This window comes from Oncorhynchus masou, chromosome 6 (genome assembly GCF_036934945.1).
Source record: "Oncorhynchus masou masou isolate Uvic2021 chromosome 6, UVic_Omas_1.1, whole genome shotgun sequence".
NCBI classification, from domain to species: Eukaryota; Metazoa; Chordata; class Actinopteri; order Salmoniformes; family Salmonidae; genus Oncorhynchus; species Oncorhynchus masou.
The window spans coordinates 79,487,249-79,506,076 of record NC_088217.1 but is presented as its reverse complement, the minus strand read 5'-3'; the positions used below and the strand labels follow the sequence as shown (position 1 = coordinate 79,506,076).

The 18,828-nt window shown below is 48.1% G+C and overlaps 1 protein-coding gene across 6 annotated transcripts in view; it reads right to left on the bottom strand.

Moving 5' to 3' along the window:
- Nucleotides 1–759: 759 nt before the first annotated feature.
- Nucleotides 760–18,828, bottom strand: part of LOC135542731 (guanine nucleotide exchange factor DBS-like) — an 80,136-nt gene continuing 62,067 nt past the window's right edge. For 2 of the 6 annotated variants that reach the window (XM_064969881.1, XM_064969882.1), the window contains exons 9-27: nt 18,619–18,733; nt 18,326–18,445; nt 17,324–17,515; nt 15,454–15,645; nt 15,023–15,182; nt 13,007–13,151; nt 12,293–12,359; nt 10,492–10,607; nt 10,102–10,264; nt 9,737–9,955; nt 9,367–9,588; nt 8,966–9,137; nt 8,767–8,839; nt 8,566–8,666; nt 8,218–8,310; nt 7,661–7,735; nt 3,239–3,348; nt 2,884–3,109; nt 760–2,687 (exon numbers count right to left, since the gene is read on the bottom strand). In XM_064969881.1, coding sequence (XP_064825953.1) covers nt 2,608–2,687; nt 2,884–3,109; nt 3,239–3,348; nt 7,661–7,735; nt 8,218–8,310; nt 8,566–8,666; nt 8,767–8,839; nt 8,966–9,137; nt 9,367–9,588; nt 9,737–9,955; nt 10,102–10,264; nt 10,492–10,607; nt 12,293–12,359; nt 13,007–13,151; nt 15,023–15,182; nt 15,454–15,645; nt 17,324–17,515; nt 18,326–18,445; nt 18,619–18,733 — 2,641 coding nt within the window. In that variant the 3' untranslated portion in view covers nt 760–2,607. Of the gene's footprint in view, nt 2,688–2,883; nt 3,110–3,238; nt 3,349–4,138; nt 4,220–7,660; nt 7,736–7,774; nt 8,311–8,565; nt 8,667–8,766; nt 8,840–8,965; nt 9,138–9,366; nt 9,589–9,736; nt 9,956–10,101; nt 10,265–10,491; nt 10,608–12,292; nt 12,360–13,006; nt 13,152–15,022; nt 15,183–15,453; nt 15,646–17,323; nt 17,516–18,325; nt 18,446–18,618; nt 18,734–18,828 lie in introns of those variants that run through there. The other 4 variants (XM_064969880.1, XM_064969884.1, XM_064969885.1 and 1 more) reach the window with 4 other exon arrangements.

Genomic DNA, 18,828 nt, shown 5'->3' with positions numbered 1-18,828 from the left:
TAATATGTACGGAATCTTTTAAGAAGGCAGTGCAGAATTCCATTTGGTCTGATTCGATATGAGCCACAGTCCCGGGATAGGCGGCGCACACTGAATATTTATCTACCAGCCCATTGGTCCTTTCCCCTGTGACGTTGAGGGATTTTCATATCCGGATCACAATTGTTTTTTAGATTTCATGGATAATAGCAGCTATGCTCTAGAAAAACATGCTCGAACAATGTTTTGATTATGTCTGTGTTTTTTTTGCGTACAAATGATTTATAAATGGGAAAAAGTCAATTTGACCCATAATAAACCGGTGAAACAAGATGGCCCTACTGTAGGTCTATCAGTTACAGCTCACAAAACAGTATTCACCAAACCTCCGTGAACGCTGGAAATCACGCTTCTAGAGCTGAGCAAATAGAGGTGAATAATAATATTTTCTAGTAATATACACTCAATTAAATATTTCATAAAATATTTTTTGGTAGAAGCCTAACTTGAGTTGTGCGTGGTGTTTATTCATATACTGTACTGTTTTTATTTTGTGTTATGTCAAAATCACAAAAAGATTGAAAATATGAAACAATTTCAAATGTATAGATTTTCAAACATGTCTCGGCTGTGAGAGTGAAACTCGACATTAAAATAAGACAGCAGCTGCAACGTTAAATGATTTAAAACAAACTAACGACCACACATTGAGCAATGATTGACGACATCATTTAATGATATCTGATGGTTTTATAATGAGTAAATCAAACAGTCATTGGATTAAAGCAAAGGATGTTTGTCTTTATTCAGCGGCTTTAATAATACACCTCAGAGATACATATTTACACATATACACAGATATGAATGCATATCATTAATTATATAACATCTGTATCAATACTTGTTACCGTAGGAAAATAAAGAACAAAATAATGCGGCAATGTGCTGCATAACAATGTGACACACAGGAACAACATTGTAATCTCACTGGGTGCAAATAGAAAAAGATATACAGTAGAACAATAAGTTATAAAAACTGTTATAACTAAAAGGGTTATAACCGAAACATTTTAAAACCTAACCTATTGCGCGTGCTGAAATTTGAGACAACCATCATTGTTTCAGCACACGACGTCTATTTATATTCCATCTTCGGTTTTCAGTGTACAGACTGCATTCTCAAATGAGCAAAAGGATGACATTTCTATTAATATATGTCGTCTCAGGAGTTGAGAAATTACCATGGAAACATGCTCTGCCAACCAATTAATAAAATATCTTTGATATACTTAGACCCACAAAAACATATCCATGGTCTTCATACACAACATACACATTAAATGAAAAATACGAGGTATAGGATAATAATATCTGTACACATCTTTCTCAAATAAATTAACTTGATACACGTTGATTAATGCATACAAATATTTCCTTTTAAGTTTATACTATCTGGTACAGTACACAGTTATTTCAACACCAATTGACCTGACATGAATCTTTTTATGGGAATCTCAATCCTCAGGGGATTTCTGTGTAGTGTATAGGATTTCACTTTGAGCCAAGAGAAAATGATTCAGAAGAACATCCTGAGCACTGTTATTGTTGAAGTATCTATGATATCTGATGGTCCTGTAATATTGCCCCTGCCTAAAGGAACACCTGGTAGTTTAAAGCCCAGCTCTCTCAGATCACTGGGAACAAAGCCAAGAGTTCACTAATAGCCCAGACAGCACAGGTTGAGGAAGGAGAAACAGGGAGGGAGAGGGACTGGAAATGTACTGGAGGGCCTCTGGACAAAGCCATAGATATACACAGTTGACCAAACTCAAAAAGTAATTAATGACAATTCCATTCTAATTTTGCATTCTTGCTAGAATGTGATTGTCTCGACACTTTTACAGTTTAGTTTGTCTTGGCGGATCCAGTAGAAACATATGAAATATAAATCCATCATCTATTTTTAAAGTCACTCAGGAGAGGACTGAGGACATACTGAGGAGGTTGACTGCCTGACACAGAGAAACATTATGACACAACTGGTTACCAGAGTCCACAGGAGAGAGACTGAGGCGTCTGTTTGTTTGTCTGTTGAAGTGTTGAGTTCAGTAGAGGAGCTCCTGGCTCCATATCACTGTCACCTTGTTGGAGTGGGAGGAGCGGGACCGCGCTAGGCTAACAAAGCCTGCCTGTGTGTGTGAATGGAGCGGGTGTGTCCTTCCTTGTTCATCTCTGTCAAACAGGTAGGGGAGAGGCCTGAACTTCCTGTTCTCAATGTGTGCTAGCCCTCAATCACAGTAAAATGCTAGGACACTACCTCTTATCCCTGAGAGTAGAGTATGTTCAAAGGAAAGCAGTCCTTCATTACAGATAAGCAGCTATTCGACTGCTTTCTGCTACATTCCAGGCAGCCTCCACTTCAGTATGAGAGTGAAGTATCTATGGACTGTAATGAAAACTAAAGTGTGCAAGCATTTCACTGTAAAGGCTACACCAGTTGTATTCAGCGCATGTGATAAATACAATTTGATTTGAACAGTAGTAGAGAGGAAAAGTGCACGTGTCGTTTGAACAGCCAACCACTGGGTGGCGCTATAGCTGTGTCTCAGGGCTTAGAGGGGCGGGACTTTAGGGCTTGATGTCAGAGAAACTTGTGTAGGTTTCACTGCAGCTGGAGGAGGTGCTGAGGTTGCCAGTTACACTGCCCTCTGTAACACAACAAAACACACACAAGTTAGTTTCCATTAGAGTCCACAGATACTTCTAAAACAAACTAAAATACAGACACACTCCTGTCACTTTTCAAAATAGCTATTTGGGTAGCAAGATACAGTTCCCTCTTGCACAAACCGAGAGAGAGAGACTGAAGAGAAAGAGGCAGACAGACAGATGGAGCCAGTGTACCTGAGCTGCAGAGGGACTGCGAGGACTTGAACTCTGTGATGAGGGTGAGAAGGTTGGCTGCTGCTACCCAGCCATCTTTGTTGCTCCCCAAGTTTCTAACAAACCACTGTCCGTCATCTCCCTCTTTAATGAGCTGCACCATGTCTCCACTCTTTACTGACAGGTCCTGAGGCCCTCCTTTCTCCTTCTCATAGTCCGCCACCACTGTGAACCTGTCGCCGACAGCCTTGGGTCACAGGGTAAAGGGCAAAGTTCATATGTTTGCATCCAGTGTGTCATGTTACTATGTGTGTTGCTAGGGAATAACAAGTAACTTTCATAACATGTTGTAGACATGTTGGCGACCATGACTCACCAGCTTCCTGCCTCCCTCATCCTCAGGGTCAGAGTTCATGGGGTCCTCGGCGCTGGAGTACCCATCCTGCACTTCTGGCACGTCCATGGAGAAAGAGGCCTTGTTCCAACCTAGGGGGAGGAGGGAAAGAGAGAAGGAGAGTAGGAAAGAGAGAAGGAGAGTAGGAAAGAGAGAAGGAGAGTAGGAAAGAGAGAAGGAGAGTAGGAAAGAGAGAAGGAGAGTAGGAAAGAGAGAAGGAGAGTAGGAAAGAGAGAAGGAGAGTAGGAAAGAGAGAAGGAGAGTAGGAAAAAGAGAAGGAGAGTAATAGAATTCAGCAAACTCGATTTGATATCTAGATTAAGATTTAGCAGTGGCACCAAAAATTCCAAGACACATCCAAGATAGACTGCAATTTAGAGAATGTTATTGTCATGGAATGTTTGATCCCAACATGGAGGATAGTTTGTCAAACTAGAGAAAGGGAGTGAAACTCAAGAGGAAAGGAAGAGTGGACACTAACACAATCATTCACAAGACAAGGTGATATGTACAGTGATAGGTGACGTGTGTGGTGAGAACTTGATGCAAACACATCCATTGACAGAGTACACTGTACATCCTCAAACAGAACCACAAGAACCAGATTAGAACCCAAAGAACATGATTGAATAACCAAGAAGAACAGACGTGGAGTCTTAGCATCCAGTGAGACCTAGATCAATGCATTGTGATCCGTCAGAAACACAGACACACAGCAACCAACACGATAACACATGCTACAGAGAGAGACACACAGTTTGCCCTTCCAGCAAACAAACAACCCAAATCAGTAGGCATTCTGTATGTGGAAGAAGCAGAGCAGGGTCCAGGCCAACCATACAGTGCAGCAGCGTGTTTCTCCCAGGCATGTTGTCACACTACCTCTCCTTTTGGCCTGTAAGAGACTAGAGGTGCTGAGCCACTTGGCCCTGCTCAGAGTGATGTGAGGAGTCTGACCAGGCTCTGAGGAGAAGAAGCAGTAGCAGTCAGCAACGTCGTCCAGATGAACGCTGTGTCTGACACTCAGGTGGCTTTGAAGTACACAGGTGTAGGTTGACTCATCCATCAAACTGTCTTACAACAAGGCATGTCATAGATTTTTCACTTGTTTAAATCAAGACATTGTTGTATGCATCTTCTGTGTCAACGATTGTCAGATTTGAATGATCTTTTCTGGGTCATCTCCATTTTGCAGTCCCTCGTCAGTCCAGTGTCTTTAGCTAGACAGTACCAATGCACTCAGCGGGCCCCGGTGGCTGAATGTCTTACATTGATCTACCACAATTCATTCCCTCTCCAGTTTACTCTGCTTGCATGATGGTCACACAGAGATATATTGTGGGATGATGGGGAGTTGACATGGTGCTGAGATGACTACAGTGACGGAGGCTCAGGGTGGCTGGATGACTACAGTGAGGGAGGGTCAGGATGGCTGGATGACTACAGCGAGGGAGGGTCAGGATGGCTGGATGACTACAGTGACGGAGGCTCAGGATGGCTGGATGACTACAGTGAGGGAGGCTCAGGATGGCTGGATGACTACAGTGACGGAGGCTCAGGATGGATGACTACAGTGACGGAGGCTCAGGATGGATGACTACTGTGAGGGAGGGTCAGGATGGCTGGATGACTACTGTGAGGGATGGTCAGGATGGATGGATGACTACTGTGAGGGATGGTCAGGATGGATGGATGACTACTGTGAGGGAGGGTCAGGATGGATGGATGACTACTGTGACGCAGGGTCAGGGTGGCTGGATGACTACAGTGAGGCAGGGTCAGGGTGGCTGGATGACTACAGTGAGGGAGGGTCAGGATGGCTGGATGACTACAGTGAGGGAGGGTCAGGATGGCTGGATGACTACAGTGACGGAGGCTCAGGATGGATGACTACAGTGACGGAGGCTCAGGATGGATGACTACAGTGACGGAGGCTCAGGATGGATAACTACAGTAACGGAAGCTCAGGATGGATGACTACAGTGAGGCAGGGTCAGGATGGCTGGATGACAACAGTGAGGGAGGGTCAGGGTGGCTGGATGACTACTGTGAGGGAGGGTCAGGATGGATGACTACTGTGAGGGACGGTCAGGATGGATGGATGACTACAGTGAAGGAGGCTCAGGGTGGCTGGATGACTACAGCGAGGGAGGGTCAGGATGGCTGGATGACTACAGTGAGGGAGGGTCAGGATGGCTGGATGACTACAGTGACGGAGGCTCAGGATGGATGACTACAGTGACGGAGGCTCAGGATGGATGACTACAGTGACGGAGGCTCAGGATGGATGACTACAGTAACGGTGGCTCAGGATGGATGACTACAGTGAGGCAGGGTCAGGATGGCTGGATGACAACAGTGAGGGAGGGTCAGGATGACTACAGTGACGGAGGCTCAGGGTGGCTGGATGACTACAGTGAGGGAGGGTCAGGATGGCTGGATGACTACAGTGAGGGAGGGTCAGGATGGCTGGATGACTACAGTGACGGAGGCTTGGGATGGCTGGATGACTACAGTGACGGAGGCTCAGGATGGATGACTACAGTGAGGCAGGGTCAGGATGGCTGGATGACAACAGTGAGGGAGGGTCAGGGTGGCTGGATGACTACAGTGACGGAGGCTCAGGATGGCTGGATGACTACAGTGAGGGAGAGTCAGGATGGCTGGATGACTACAGTGACGGAGGGTTAGGATGGCTGGATGACTACAGTGACGGAGGCTCAGGATGGATGACTACAGTGACGGAGGCTCAGGATGGATGACTACAGTGAGGCAGGGTCAGGATGGCTCGATGACAACAGTGAGGGAGGGTCAGGGTGGCTGGATGACTACAGTGACGGAGGCTCAGGATGGCTGGATGTCTACTGTGAGGGAGGGTCAGGATGGATGGATGACTACAGTGAGGGAGGGTCAGGATGGATGGATGACTACTGTGAGGGAGGGTCAGGATGGATGGATGACTACTGTGACGGAGGCTCAGGGTGGCTGGATGACTACAGTGAGGCAGGGTCAGGGTGGCTGGATGACTACAGTGAGGCAGGGTCAGGATGGCTGGATGACTACAGTGAGGGAGGCTCAGGATGGATGACTACAGTGACGGAGGCTCAGGATGGATGACTACAGTAACGGAGGTTCAGGATGGATGACTACAGTGAGGCAGGGTCAGGATGGCTGGATGACAACAGTGAGGGAGGGTCAGGGTGGCTGGATGACTACTGTGAGGGAGGGTCAGGATGGATGGATGACTACTGTGAGGGACGGTCAGGATGGATGGATGACTACAGTGAAGGAGGCTCAGGGTGGCTGGATGACTACAGTGACGGAGGCTCAGGATGGGTGGATGACTACAGTGACGGAGGCTCAGGGTGGCTGGATGACTACAGCGAGGGAGGGTCAGGATGGCTGGATGACTACAGTGACGGAGGCTCAGGATGGATGACTACAGTGACGGAGGCTCAGGATGGATGACTACAGTAACGGAGGCTCAGGATGGATGACTACAGTGAGGCAGGGTCAGGATGGCTGGATGACTACAGTGACGGAGGCTCAGGGTGGCTGGATGACTACAGTGAGGGAGGGTCAGGGTGGCTGGATGACTACAGTGAGGGAGGGTCAGGATGGCTGGATGACTACAGTGACGGAGCGTCAGGATGGCTGGATGACTACAGTGACGGAGGCTCAGGATGGCTGGATGACTACAGTGACGGAGGCTCAGGATGGATGACTACAGTGACGGAGGCTCAGGATGGATGACTACAGTGAGGCAGGGTCAGGATGGCTGGATGACAACAGTGAGGGAGGGTCAGTGTGGCTGGATGACAACAGTGAGGGAGGGTCAGGGTGGCTGGATGACTACAGTGATGGAGGCTCAGGATGGCTGGATGACTACAGTGACGGAGGGTCAGGATGGCTGGATGACTACAGTGACGGAGGGTCAGGATGGCTGGATGACTACAGTGACGGAGGGTCAGGATGGATGACTACTGTGAGGGAGGGTCAGGGTGGATGACTACTGTGAGGGAGAGTCAGGATGGATGGATGACTACAGTGAGGGAGGGTCAGGATGGATGGATGACTACAGTGAGGGAGGGTCAGGATGGATGGATGACTACAGTGAGGCAGGGTCGGGATGGATGACTACTGTGAGGGAGGGTCAGGATGGATGGATGACTACTGTGAGGGAGGGTCAGGATGGATGACTACTGTGAGGGAGGGTCAGGATGGATGGATGACTACAGTGAGGGAGGGTCAGGATGGATGGATGACTACTGTGAGGCAGGGTCAGGATGGATGACTACTGTGAGGGAGGGTCAGGATGGATGGATGACTACAGTGACGGAGGGTCAGGATGGATGACTACACTACAGAGTCAAACACAGGTATGACATGGATTAGATAGAATACCTTTACACCCAAAGGGAGTTGGGTCACTCTTAATCTCGTGGCTTTTGGCCTTATGGTCAGGGCTAAGGGGGGATCCTGTTGGCCGAAGAAGAGAGATAGAAGAGAAGGAAACAGAGAGAAATGATAAAGAGAGCAATAGAAAAACAGCCGTGAGAGGGAAGAGCTTCCTGAAACTGACTAGAATAATTAGCTACTTGCTAATACTATTGGAGACATCTAAATAATGAGGCTGGGGACAGGACTACTAAAACAGACACTCATTCTAATATTTGATGTATTAACCACAAACTACACTGTAGTATACCTGGTTGAGAGAATACCATTGGTAATGTTAGACTTTTACCAGCAGGGTGAAGAAATTCTGCAAAGGAAAGCAAGCCAAAATATCAGTCTTCAAAAGCCCTGATGCAGTAGTCTACTGGAAAGGACGTGTCCTGTCTAAATCATATTAGGGGGGTAGGTGAAGAGAGCTTGGGGTTGACTTCAAAATGGAGAACATATCTTTGCCATATATGATGACGACAACATGGGGGATGCCTCCAGGACACTAGTGTTACCTTTCTGACTCTTCAGATTGCTGAAGCCTTGAAGGGTAAAACGCTTTTTAGCCACTGATGCCCTGTCAGTGGTGGGACTGGTGACGGTCTCCTCTACAACCATGGTAGAGAAAGAGGGACAGGAAGGAGAGACAGAGTAAAGTGGTTTGAAGAGGAAAAGAAGAGAAAGAAAGCTCAGATTAACGGAGGAACAAGGAAGGAGGAAGTAGGAAAAGATTCAAGGGCGGCTTGGGTACCTGACCAGACGAGGGGGGTCACTAAAACGGCAACAGAAGTTTGCTTCCTTGTCATGAGCATTTGATAGAAGTAAAACACATTTTCTTTAATCAACAAAATAGGGCAACTCACCTTTGTGTTTTGGGGAGGAGGGGGAGTTGGGGTCAGAGTTGACAGCGTCTGTCTTCTTCTCTTCTCCCTTCTTCACACTCTTCTGACAGTTCCTAAATGGACTAAGAGGGAGAAACAAACAGGTGAAAAAGAGAAGAACCAACCATGTTGATTCCTTCTCTGTAACTGGCTCTAGCCATGGTTCTCTCTGTACAATCTGACCTGAGACAGATAGGTGGGCTGTTGCTGGTTGGACTGGGAGACATTGTGTCTGACGCCTTCTTTTGACTAGATTCTGGAACAAATCATCACACTTACTAACAGAACACAGACACAACAACAGAGAATTTAGCATCCAGATGTGTATCAACTCTGGAATGTGTGTGCGTGTGTCTGTAATGCCGCAGATCCCCTATCTTACCCCTGCAGGCCTTCAGCTGGCCAGTCAGAACCTTCCTGATCTCGTTCAACCAAGATGTTTTGATCTCAGGTGTCGCAGCCTGGACGATAAACACCTCCTCTCTGGAATTACACCAGATCTCAAACTTCTTGTTGTCACCCTTGGCGCTCTCCGTGATGCCCACCGCACTCATCTGTTAGAGAGAACCGAAGAATATTACACTTCTATATCACTGTTGAACCCATAACATACTATAGATCCAAGTAAAAATCCAAGGAGAAACAGACAGCCAGACAGACTGGCAGACAGACTGCCAGAAAGTCAGTCAGGACATTGAGGAAGTGTTTGAAGCTGTACGAGGGGGCTTTCTCGTAACCCTCCCCCAGACAGTGAGCCAGCCAGCCGGACATAACCAGACTCACGTTGAGGGAGTGTTTAAAGCTGTAGGACGGGGCTTTCTCGTAACCCTCCCCATTCTCCTCCCGTCTCTTACAGAAGAGCAGGGCTTTTTCATGCAGGAACAGGTGTCTCTGCATGGGCTTAAAGCGGGCCAGGTCCTTGACCTTAGCGTGACCTTTCTTGTGTTCCGTCCACACGCTGAACGACCCCTGCATCAGCAGCCTGCCCAACTCCGTCAGGCTACCCTGGGGATCAATAAATTAACACAACCAATCACAAGTAGGAAAGATAACTGAGCGTTGTCTGTGGTACAGAAGATGTTACACGGTTGGGTAACGTTTTCCTCTCTACCCTAAAGCACGAGGAAAATAAAGGGTGTCGTGTTTAGCTGACCTCATATCCTGTGATGGCGATGAGGTGCATTGAGTCGTTGACGGCCTTCAGGATCCCCAGGATGGAGGACAGCGCCTCCTGCAGGTCCTCTGAACCCTCACAGCCCTTACTGTACTTCAGTAACTCCTTCAGTATCAGCTGGTATTTGGTTATCCTCTGGACTGGCTTGAGGAGGTACGAGTCCAACCCCAGTTTGTGTTCCAACTTTCTCTGGCACTCCTTTGTAAAAACAAACAATCACACATCAACACGTTTTTTTTTTTTTTTTTTTTTTTTTTTTTTTTTTTTACAAGCTTACAGTATACTGAGCTTGATGATCCTATCCAAGATACACTGAGGGCCCTGAAAGAAAGGTGAAAGGTTACCTGGAAGAAGGCGCAGTCAGAGCACTGTCTCCACAAGCTCTCGGATCGAGGTTTGTTCTGACAGTACTTCTCATAGATCTGCAGGTCGCCCATCCTCTCCAGGAAACAGCGTCCCACCAGCTCAGGGACGTCTGTGTAGGTCTCCAGCTCCCTGAGGAATGTCCTGATGAGAGACACAGACAGACAGCGGGACACAGGTTAGTACTACCAAGGTTGGGGAGCAGTCGGGGACTTGAGGTAATGTTAACCAAATGAAATATTGTTAAAATTGGTCCCTATAAATCGACATGGTTGAATGAATGTGCCTCTTCTGTCACAACTGTTCACAATGACAGGACATTACTCAGTAAACATTATGTAACATGGGTGTTGCAGTGGAGTAAAAGTCACCTCTTGTGGAACTGGTAGATCTCTGGCATGTTGCCAAACAGGACATCCTTCCTGTTGAGCAGAGCACTAGGGAGGAGGTGAGCCATGGCTGGGTTGTCCATCTCTGCAGCATAACCCTGGAATAACAACACATACTAAAATGGTAACAATTTAAAAAAAAACAATTTTCAACAAAAACACACACATACATACACACATACACTGCTCAAAAAAATAAAGGGAACACTTAAACAACACAATGTAATTCCAAGTCAACCACACTTATGTGAAATCAAACTGTCCACTTAGGAAGCAACACTGATTGACAATACATTTCACATGCTGTTGTGCAAATGGAATAGACAACAGGTGGAAATTATAGGCAATTAGCAAGACACCCCCAATAAAGGAGTGGTTCGGCAGGTGATAACCACAGACCACTTCTCAGTTCCTATGCTTCCTGGCTGATGTTTTGGTCACTTTTGAATGCTGGCGGTGCTTTCACTCTAGTGGTAGCATGAGACGGAGTCTACAACCCACACAAGTGGCTCAGGTAGTGCAGCTCATCCAGGATGGCACATCAATGCGAGCTGTGACAAGAAGGTTTGCTGTGTCTGTCAGCGTAGTGTCCAGAGCATGGAGGCGCTACCAGGAGACAGGCCAGTACATCAGGAGACGTGGAAGAGGCCGTAGGACGGCAACAACCCAGCAGCAGGACCGCTACCTCCGCCTTTGTGCAAGGAGGAGCAGGAGGAGCACTGCCAGAGCCTTGGAAAATGACCTCCAGCAGGCCACAAATGTGCATGTGTCTGCTCAAACGGTCAGAAACAGACTCCGTGAGGGTGGTATGAGGGCCTGACGTCCACAGGTGGGGGTTGTGCTTACAGCCCAACACCGTGCAGGACGTTTGGCATTTACCTGAGAACACCAAGATTGGCAAATTCGCCACTGGCGCCCTGTGCTCTTCACAGATGTAAGCAGGTTCACACTGAGCACATGTGACAGACGTGACAGTTTGGAGACGCCGTGGAGAACGGTCTGCTGCCTGCAACATCCTCCAGCATGACCGGTTTGGCGGTGGGTCAGTCATGGTGTGGGGTGGCATTTCTTTGGGGGGCCGCACAGCCAGAGGTAGCCTGACTGCCATTAGGTACCGAGATGAGATCCTCAGACCCCTTGTGAGACCATATGCTGGTGTGGTTGGACCTGGGTTCCTCCTAATGCAAGACAATGCTAGACCTCATGTGGCTGGAGTGTGTCAGCAGTTCCTGCACGAGGAAGGCATTGATGCTATGGACTGGCCCACCCGTTCCCCAGACCTGAATCCAATTGAGCACATCTGGGACATCATGTCCCGTTCCATCCACCAATGCCACGTTGCACCACAGACTGTCCAGGAGTTGGCGGATGCTTTAGTCCAGGTCTGGGAGGAGATCCCTCAGGAGACCATCCTCCACCTCATCAGGAGCATGCCCAGGCGTTGTAGGGAGGCCATACAGGCACGTAGAGGCCACACACACTACTGAGCCTCATTTTGACTTGTTTTAAGGACATTACATCAAAGTTGGATCAGCCTGTAGTGTGGTTTTCCAGACCTCCATGGGTTGATAAATTTGATTTCCATTGATAATTTTTGTGTGATTTGTTGTCAGCACATTCAACTATGTAAAGAAAAAAGTATTTAATAAGAATATTTCATTCATTCAGATCTAGGATGTGTTATTTTAGTGTTCCCTTTATATATATATATATATATATATAAAACTACATTTAGGACAGTAAGTGGAGTAGTGGCGACCTCTAGTGGTCAGAAGTGACACACCTGCAGTACACAGAGAAGCTCCTCTACGTACGCCCTCTCAGTCTCCAACAGCTCGTTCATTACATGTCTGTAGGAACAAAACAACAACATTCTATTTAACATCAACATATTGTATTATTATTTTGATAAACTATACCAAGTATGAAATATCTAACTATCTTTCTAACCATCTCTTTTCAATTGTGTTTCACAAGAGGATGAATTGATATTGTTTTTAAAAATATATTTTTCACCTCCTTTTTCTCCCCAATTTAGATCTTGTCTCATCGCTGAAACTCCCCAATGGACTCAGGAGATGCGAAGGTCGTGTCATGAGTCTTCTGAAACATGACCCGCCAAAGCGTGCTTCTTAACACCTGTCCTCTTAACCCGGAAGCCAGCTGCACCAATGTGTTGGAGGAAACACCGTCCAACTGACGACCGAAGTCAGCCTGCAGGCGCCCGGCCCGCCACGAGTCGCTTTAGCGCGATGATCCGAGTAAAGCCCCCCCGGCCAAACCCTCCCCTAACCCAGACGACACTGGGCAAATTGTGCGCCACCCTATGGGACTCCCGGTCACGGCCGGTTGTGACACAGCCTGGGATCGATCCGGGGCTGTAGTGACGCTTCAAGTGCAGTAGACCCCTGAGCCACTCGGGAGGCCGTTCATTGATTCATTTTAAGGCATTTCAGGCTATAGTATGACATCATTGACCTTTGACCCCTGACCCTACCGTCGGAGCACAGCCAGATTCTCCTCCTCCTCAGACAGAGAACCGTGTCTGCTGCCGTCGTTCTGCACCTGGACCTCCACTATTCTGCAGTTTTCTACGTTCAAGATGTTGTCGTCTGCATTCCTTGACTCTTGACTCCTGTGAGCTACAAGAAACAGAAAGACGGGATAAGAACTACTCATCTGAACTTCAAACAACCAACAAAAAAGTCATTACAATCAATCAATTGTCGGGGAATGAGATATTGTTGAACCTTTTAGGGATAGGGGGCAGCATTTTCACTTTTGGATGAATAGCATGCCCAGAGTGAACTGCCTCCTACTCTGTCCCAGATGCTAATATATGCATATTATTATTGGATAGAAAACACTCTGAAGTTTCTAAAACTGTTTGAACGGTGTCTTTGAGTATAACAGAACTCATATGGCAGGTGAAAACCTGAGAAAAATCCAACCAGGAAGTGGGACATCTGAGGTTTGTAGTTTTGAAAGCTTGGCTTACCGAATACACATTGAGATATGGATGAGGTTGCACTTCCTAGGGATACCACTAGATGTCAACCATCTTTAAAAACTGGTTTGAGGATTCTACTATAAAGGAGGGGCTCATGAGACCTCTTTGAGTCAGTGGTCTAGCAGAGAGCCTTGGTCTCATGACGCGCGCCCCCGACAGAGTTCCAGTGCTTTTCTGAAGACAAAGGAATTCTCTGTTTGGAACATTATTGATGTTTTATGTTAAAAACATCCTAAAGATTGATTCCATACATCGTTTGACATGTTTCTAAAGGACTGTAACGGAACTTCCTCTGGTTGTTTTGGGTTCTGAGCACCGTTCTCAGATTATTGGTTTTCCATAAAGTTTTTTTGAAATCTGACACAGCGGTTGCATTAAGGAGAAGTCTATCTTTAATTCTGTGAATGAATAACACTTGTATCTTTTATCAATGTTTATTATGAGTATTTCTGCAAAATCACCGGATGTTTTGGAATCAAAACATTACTGCACGTAAGGTGCTAATGTAAACTAAGATATTTGAATATAAATATGCACATTATCGAACAAAACATACATGTATTGTGTAACATGATTAAGTAATATTAATTTGATCTATATTTCTGCTTTTTGTGACTCCTATCTTTGGCTGGAAAAATGGCTGTGTGTTTTGATCTAACATAATCATATGTTGTGCTTTAGCTGTAAAGCATTTTTGAAATCAGACACGATGGGTAGATTAACAAGATGTTTATCTTTCATTTGCTGTATTGGACTTGTTAATGTGAGAAAGTTACATATTTCCAGAGAGACAGGGAGGGAAAGGTAGAGTCAGAACCAGAGAGACAGGGAGGGAAAGGTAGAGTCAGAACCAGAGAGACAGGGAGGGAAAGGTAGAGTCAGAACCAGAGAGACAGGGAGGGAAAGGTAGAGTCAGAACCAGAGAGACAGGGAGGGAAAGGTAGAGTCATAACCAGAGAGACAGGGAGGGAAAGGTAGAGTCATAACCAGAGAGACAGTAAGGGAAAGGTAGAGTCATAACCAGAGAGACAGGGAGGGAAAGGTAGAGTCAGAACCAGAGAGACAGTAAGGGAAAGGTAGAGTCATAACCAGAGAGACAGTAAGGGAAAGGTAGAGTCATAACCAGAGAGACAGGGAGGGAAAGGTAGAGTCAGAACCAGAGAGACAGGGAGGGAAAGGTAGAGTCAGAACCAGAGAGACAGTGAGGGAAAGGTAGAATCAGAACCAGAGAGACAGGGAGGGAAAGGTAGAGTCATAACCAGAGAGACAGTGAGGGAAAGGTAGAGTCAGAACCAGAGAGACAGGGAGGGAAAGGTAGAGTCATAACCAGAGAGACGGAGGGAAAGGTAGAGTCAGAACCAGAGAGACAGGGAGGGAAAGGTAGAGTCAGAACCAGAGAGACAGGGAGGGAAAGGTAGAGTCAGAACCAGAGAGATAGTAATGGAAAGGTAGAGTCAGATAGTGACGACCAGTGTGACATGTGGCACAGAATGTGGTATTCACCAGGAGGGGACATGGGGAACTTGATGATGGCTTCAGGCCTGGGAGCCACTGGCTGAACGGGCCGTGTCTGTTTGGCTGCCAGCTTCTTCAGACTGACCCTCCTCTTCTCAAACATCTCCTGCATGGACACCTGCTTTTGAAACACCTTCTCCACCTGCTCCTGTTAACACACACAGAGGGGAGGGAGGGTTAGATGCTGACATTTAGAGGGTGTAGCTCAATAGTAAAATATGTCTTCCTCTCCTCGTCTCTATTCAATCGTTTGATTATACTTGGGGCCAGGAGTTTTTCCTGACCACATGGAGAGGGGAGGAAAAACCTGGAAAAACATCGACCTCCTGGTCACGTCTCGTGTTCAAAACAACTGGCCCACCAAATCTAATGTTTTCTCATGTAATGTATATCTGGTGCCTCTATGGGGCGCCACCTACCCTGAGCTCTGGGTTGAGGATGGAGTCATAGTCCCTCCAGATGGCGTTGAGGTCGGTGATCTGGTGTTGGACGGCCGTGTCCAGGTACTTCTCCAGCTCCTGCAGCGCGGCCTCCGCCCCGTCCTGAGACTGACATCTATCTACCGGCTGGGAGGCAAGGAGGTAGATCCCTTCCTCACACCACCTCGATGCCTAGGGAGGGAGGGAGGGAGGGAGGGAGGGAGGGAGGGAGGGAGGGAGGGAGGGAGGGAGGGATGGATTCACAGGTCAGAGGGAGAATGAATCCTTACCTGGCTGAACTCAAACCCTAACTTTTATACCTTGACACTTGTCAAACATCTGAAAGATTCCATCAGCTCTCACCTACTAGAGGGCTACATTGACCAATCACCCGGTTACTGATCCCCATCGAAACCAGGGTTTGCCAGTGTTTCCATGACCCTACTTCTCCCCCCCAGCCCTCACCTTCTCCAGACAGTGGTGCAGCTCCATGGCCCTACTTCTCCCCTCACCTTCTCCAGACAGTGGTGCAGCTCAATGGCCCTACTTCTCCCCTCACCTTCTCCAGACAGTGGTGCAGCTCCATTGCCCTACTTCTCCCCTCACCTTCTTCAGACAGTGGTGCAGCTCCATGGCCCTACTTCTCCCCTCACCTTCTCCAGACAGTGGTGCAGCTCCACGGCCCTACTTCTCCCCTCACCTTCTTCAGACAGTGGTGCAGCTCCATGGCCCTACTTCTCCCCTCACCTTCTTCAGACAGTGGTGCAGCTCCATGGCCTTCCCCTCACCTTCTTCAGACAGTGGTGCAGCTCCATGGCCCTACTTCTCCCCTCACCTTCTTCAGACAGTGGTGCAGCTCCATTGCCCTACTTCTCCCCTCACCTTCTTCAGACAGTGGTGCAGCTCCATGGCCCTACTTCTCCCCTCACCTTCTTCAGACAGTGGTGCAGCCCATGGCCCACCTCCCCTCACCTTCTTCAGACAGTGGTGCAGCTCCATGGCCCTACTTCTCCCCTCACCTTCTTCAGACAGTGGTGCAGCTCCTCCCCTCACCCTAGACAGTTCTCCCCCTCACCTTCTCCAGACAGTGGTGCAGCTCCATGGCCCTACTTCTCCCCTCACCTTCTCCAGACAGTGGTGCAGCTCCATGGCCCTACTTCTCCCCTCACCTTCTCCAGACAGTGGTGCAGCTCCAATGGCCCTACTTCTCCCCTCACCTTCTCCAGACAGTGGTGCAGCTCCATGGCCCTACTTCTCCCCTCACCTTCTCCAGACAGTGGTGCAGCTCAATGGCCCTACTTCTCCCCTCACCTTCCCAGACAGTGGTGCCTCCATGGCCCTACTTCTCCCCTCACCTTCTCCAGACAGTGGTGCAGCTCCATGGCCCTACTTCTCCCCTCACCTTCTCCAGACAGTGGTGCAGCTCCATGGCCCTACTTCTCCCACCTCACCTTCTCCAGACAGTGGTGCAGCTCCATGGCCCTACTTCTCCCCTCACCTTCTCCAGACAGTGGTGCAGCTCCATGGCCCTACTTCTCCCCTCACCTTCTCACCTTCTCCAGACAGTGGTGCAGCTCCATGGCCCTACTTCTCCCCTCACCTTCTTCAGACAGTGGTGCAGCTCCATGGCCCTACTTCTCCCCTCACCTTCTCCAGACAGTGGTGCAGCTCCATGGCCCTACTTCTCCCCTCACCTTCTCCAGACAGTGGTGCAGCTCCATGGCCCTACTTCTCCCCTCACCTTCTTCAGACAGTGGTGCAGCCCTCACCTTCTCCAGACAGTGGTGCAGCTCCATGGCCCTCTTCTCCCCTCACCTTCTCCAGACAGTGGTGCAGCTCCATGGCCCTATTTCTCCCCTCCAGCCCTCACCTTCTCCAGACAGTGGTGCAGCTCCATGGCCCTCAGGAGGAGGACCTTCTTGGTCTTGAGGAAGGAGGTGACCTCATCACACACGGCCCTCAGCTCACTGCACTTTGGCAGGATGGAGTCCTCAGCATAGTGAGCACTCTCAATCAGCCCATCCCCCTCAGCGGCCAGGGACAGAGCCCAGTCCAACACATCCTGGAGAGAGAGAGAGACACAGGCAGGTGAGAACACACACACACACACACACGACTATTGCACAGTAAAACAAAGAAATATGAACAAAGCAGTCATAATGGAAAGCCATTAAATCCATGTTACTTCCTAGTTGCCTCATGTTACTTCCTAGATGCATAACAGCCAAGTCCTCATTTTACACAACGTATACAGTCTGTAAAGATTTCACTGTGGATGTTCTGGGCCTTATTGCAGGCATTGTGGTTTCAGTTCATGTCCATATATGTGATGGGAAAGTAGAACGAGGGAGCAGGCTGTTTCTGTGGTGCAGAACCAGAACCAGCACCATCCACTCTACCACCACACAACACACACAATCTGTCTCTCTCTCCCTCCTTAAGTCCCCTTGAATGAAGCAGCACAAGACATATGATGTCATTTCTCCAAGAAAATAATAGCAGCACATATAGCAGGTGTTGTACATGTTTAGATACACAGTCATATCCATGGCAACAGGCCATGTTTTCTAGTCAAACGGGGACTACAGCAGTAATGTATGTGTGAACCAACCAATAGGAGGTATGGTCCACTGCACGTGAGTCTCATCTGTAAAGTCAATACTGTCACTGAGATGAATGGGGTCTATATATAATGTACTGGGGTACAACTAGAGCGGAAACAGGATACGACCCATGTCAGCTGGGGAAATCTCATCATTCAAGTTTCTACATTCATTTCACTCATCGTGTTTTGGATCTGCTAGACAAGTTGATGAGCTATGGGGAGGATGATGTGTGCAATTGGGATGAAGTGTGTGTGTTCGTGTCTTACGCAGGCTTTCTCCTCCTGGCTGTTGAGTTCTCGTAGGATGTGTTCTGCATGGGCGGGACTGATGCCAACCTCCGAGAACGCCTCTACCCGCTCTGACACCACATCCAGCTGGGCACGCACCTGAACACCCATAGTGAGGGACAGGTAGAGTCAGAACACACACATATGACTGACTGACAGACAGACAGACAGACAGACAGACAGACAGACAGACAGACACGCACACTACAAATTGACAAACAGTGACTGGGACTACATCTCCCATGATGCTCTTGTATCCCTGTTCCCCTCACCTCACGGAAGTAGTATTCAAAATGGCGGAGCTGCAGACACTGTTCCAGCTTGGTCTGGTGTCTCTCCCAGAAATCATCAAATGCCGTCTCTGTCTCATCCAGCTGGCCCAGCAGTCTACACACGGATGGAGGAAGAACGGTAGACGAATGAAGGGATGGAGAGAGAGAGATGGATGGAGGGAGAGAAACATGGAAAGGGAATGAAGGATA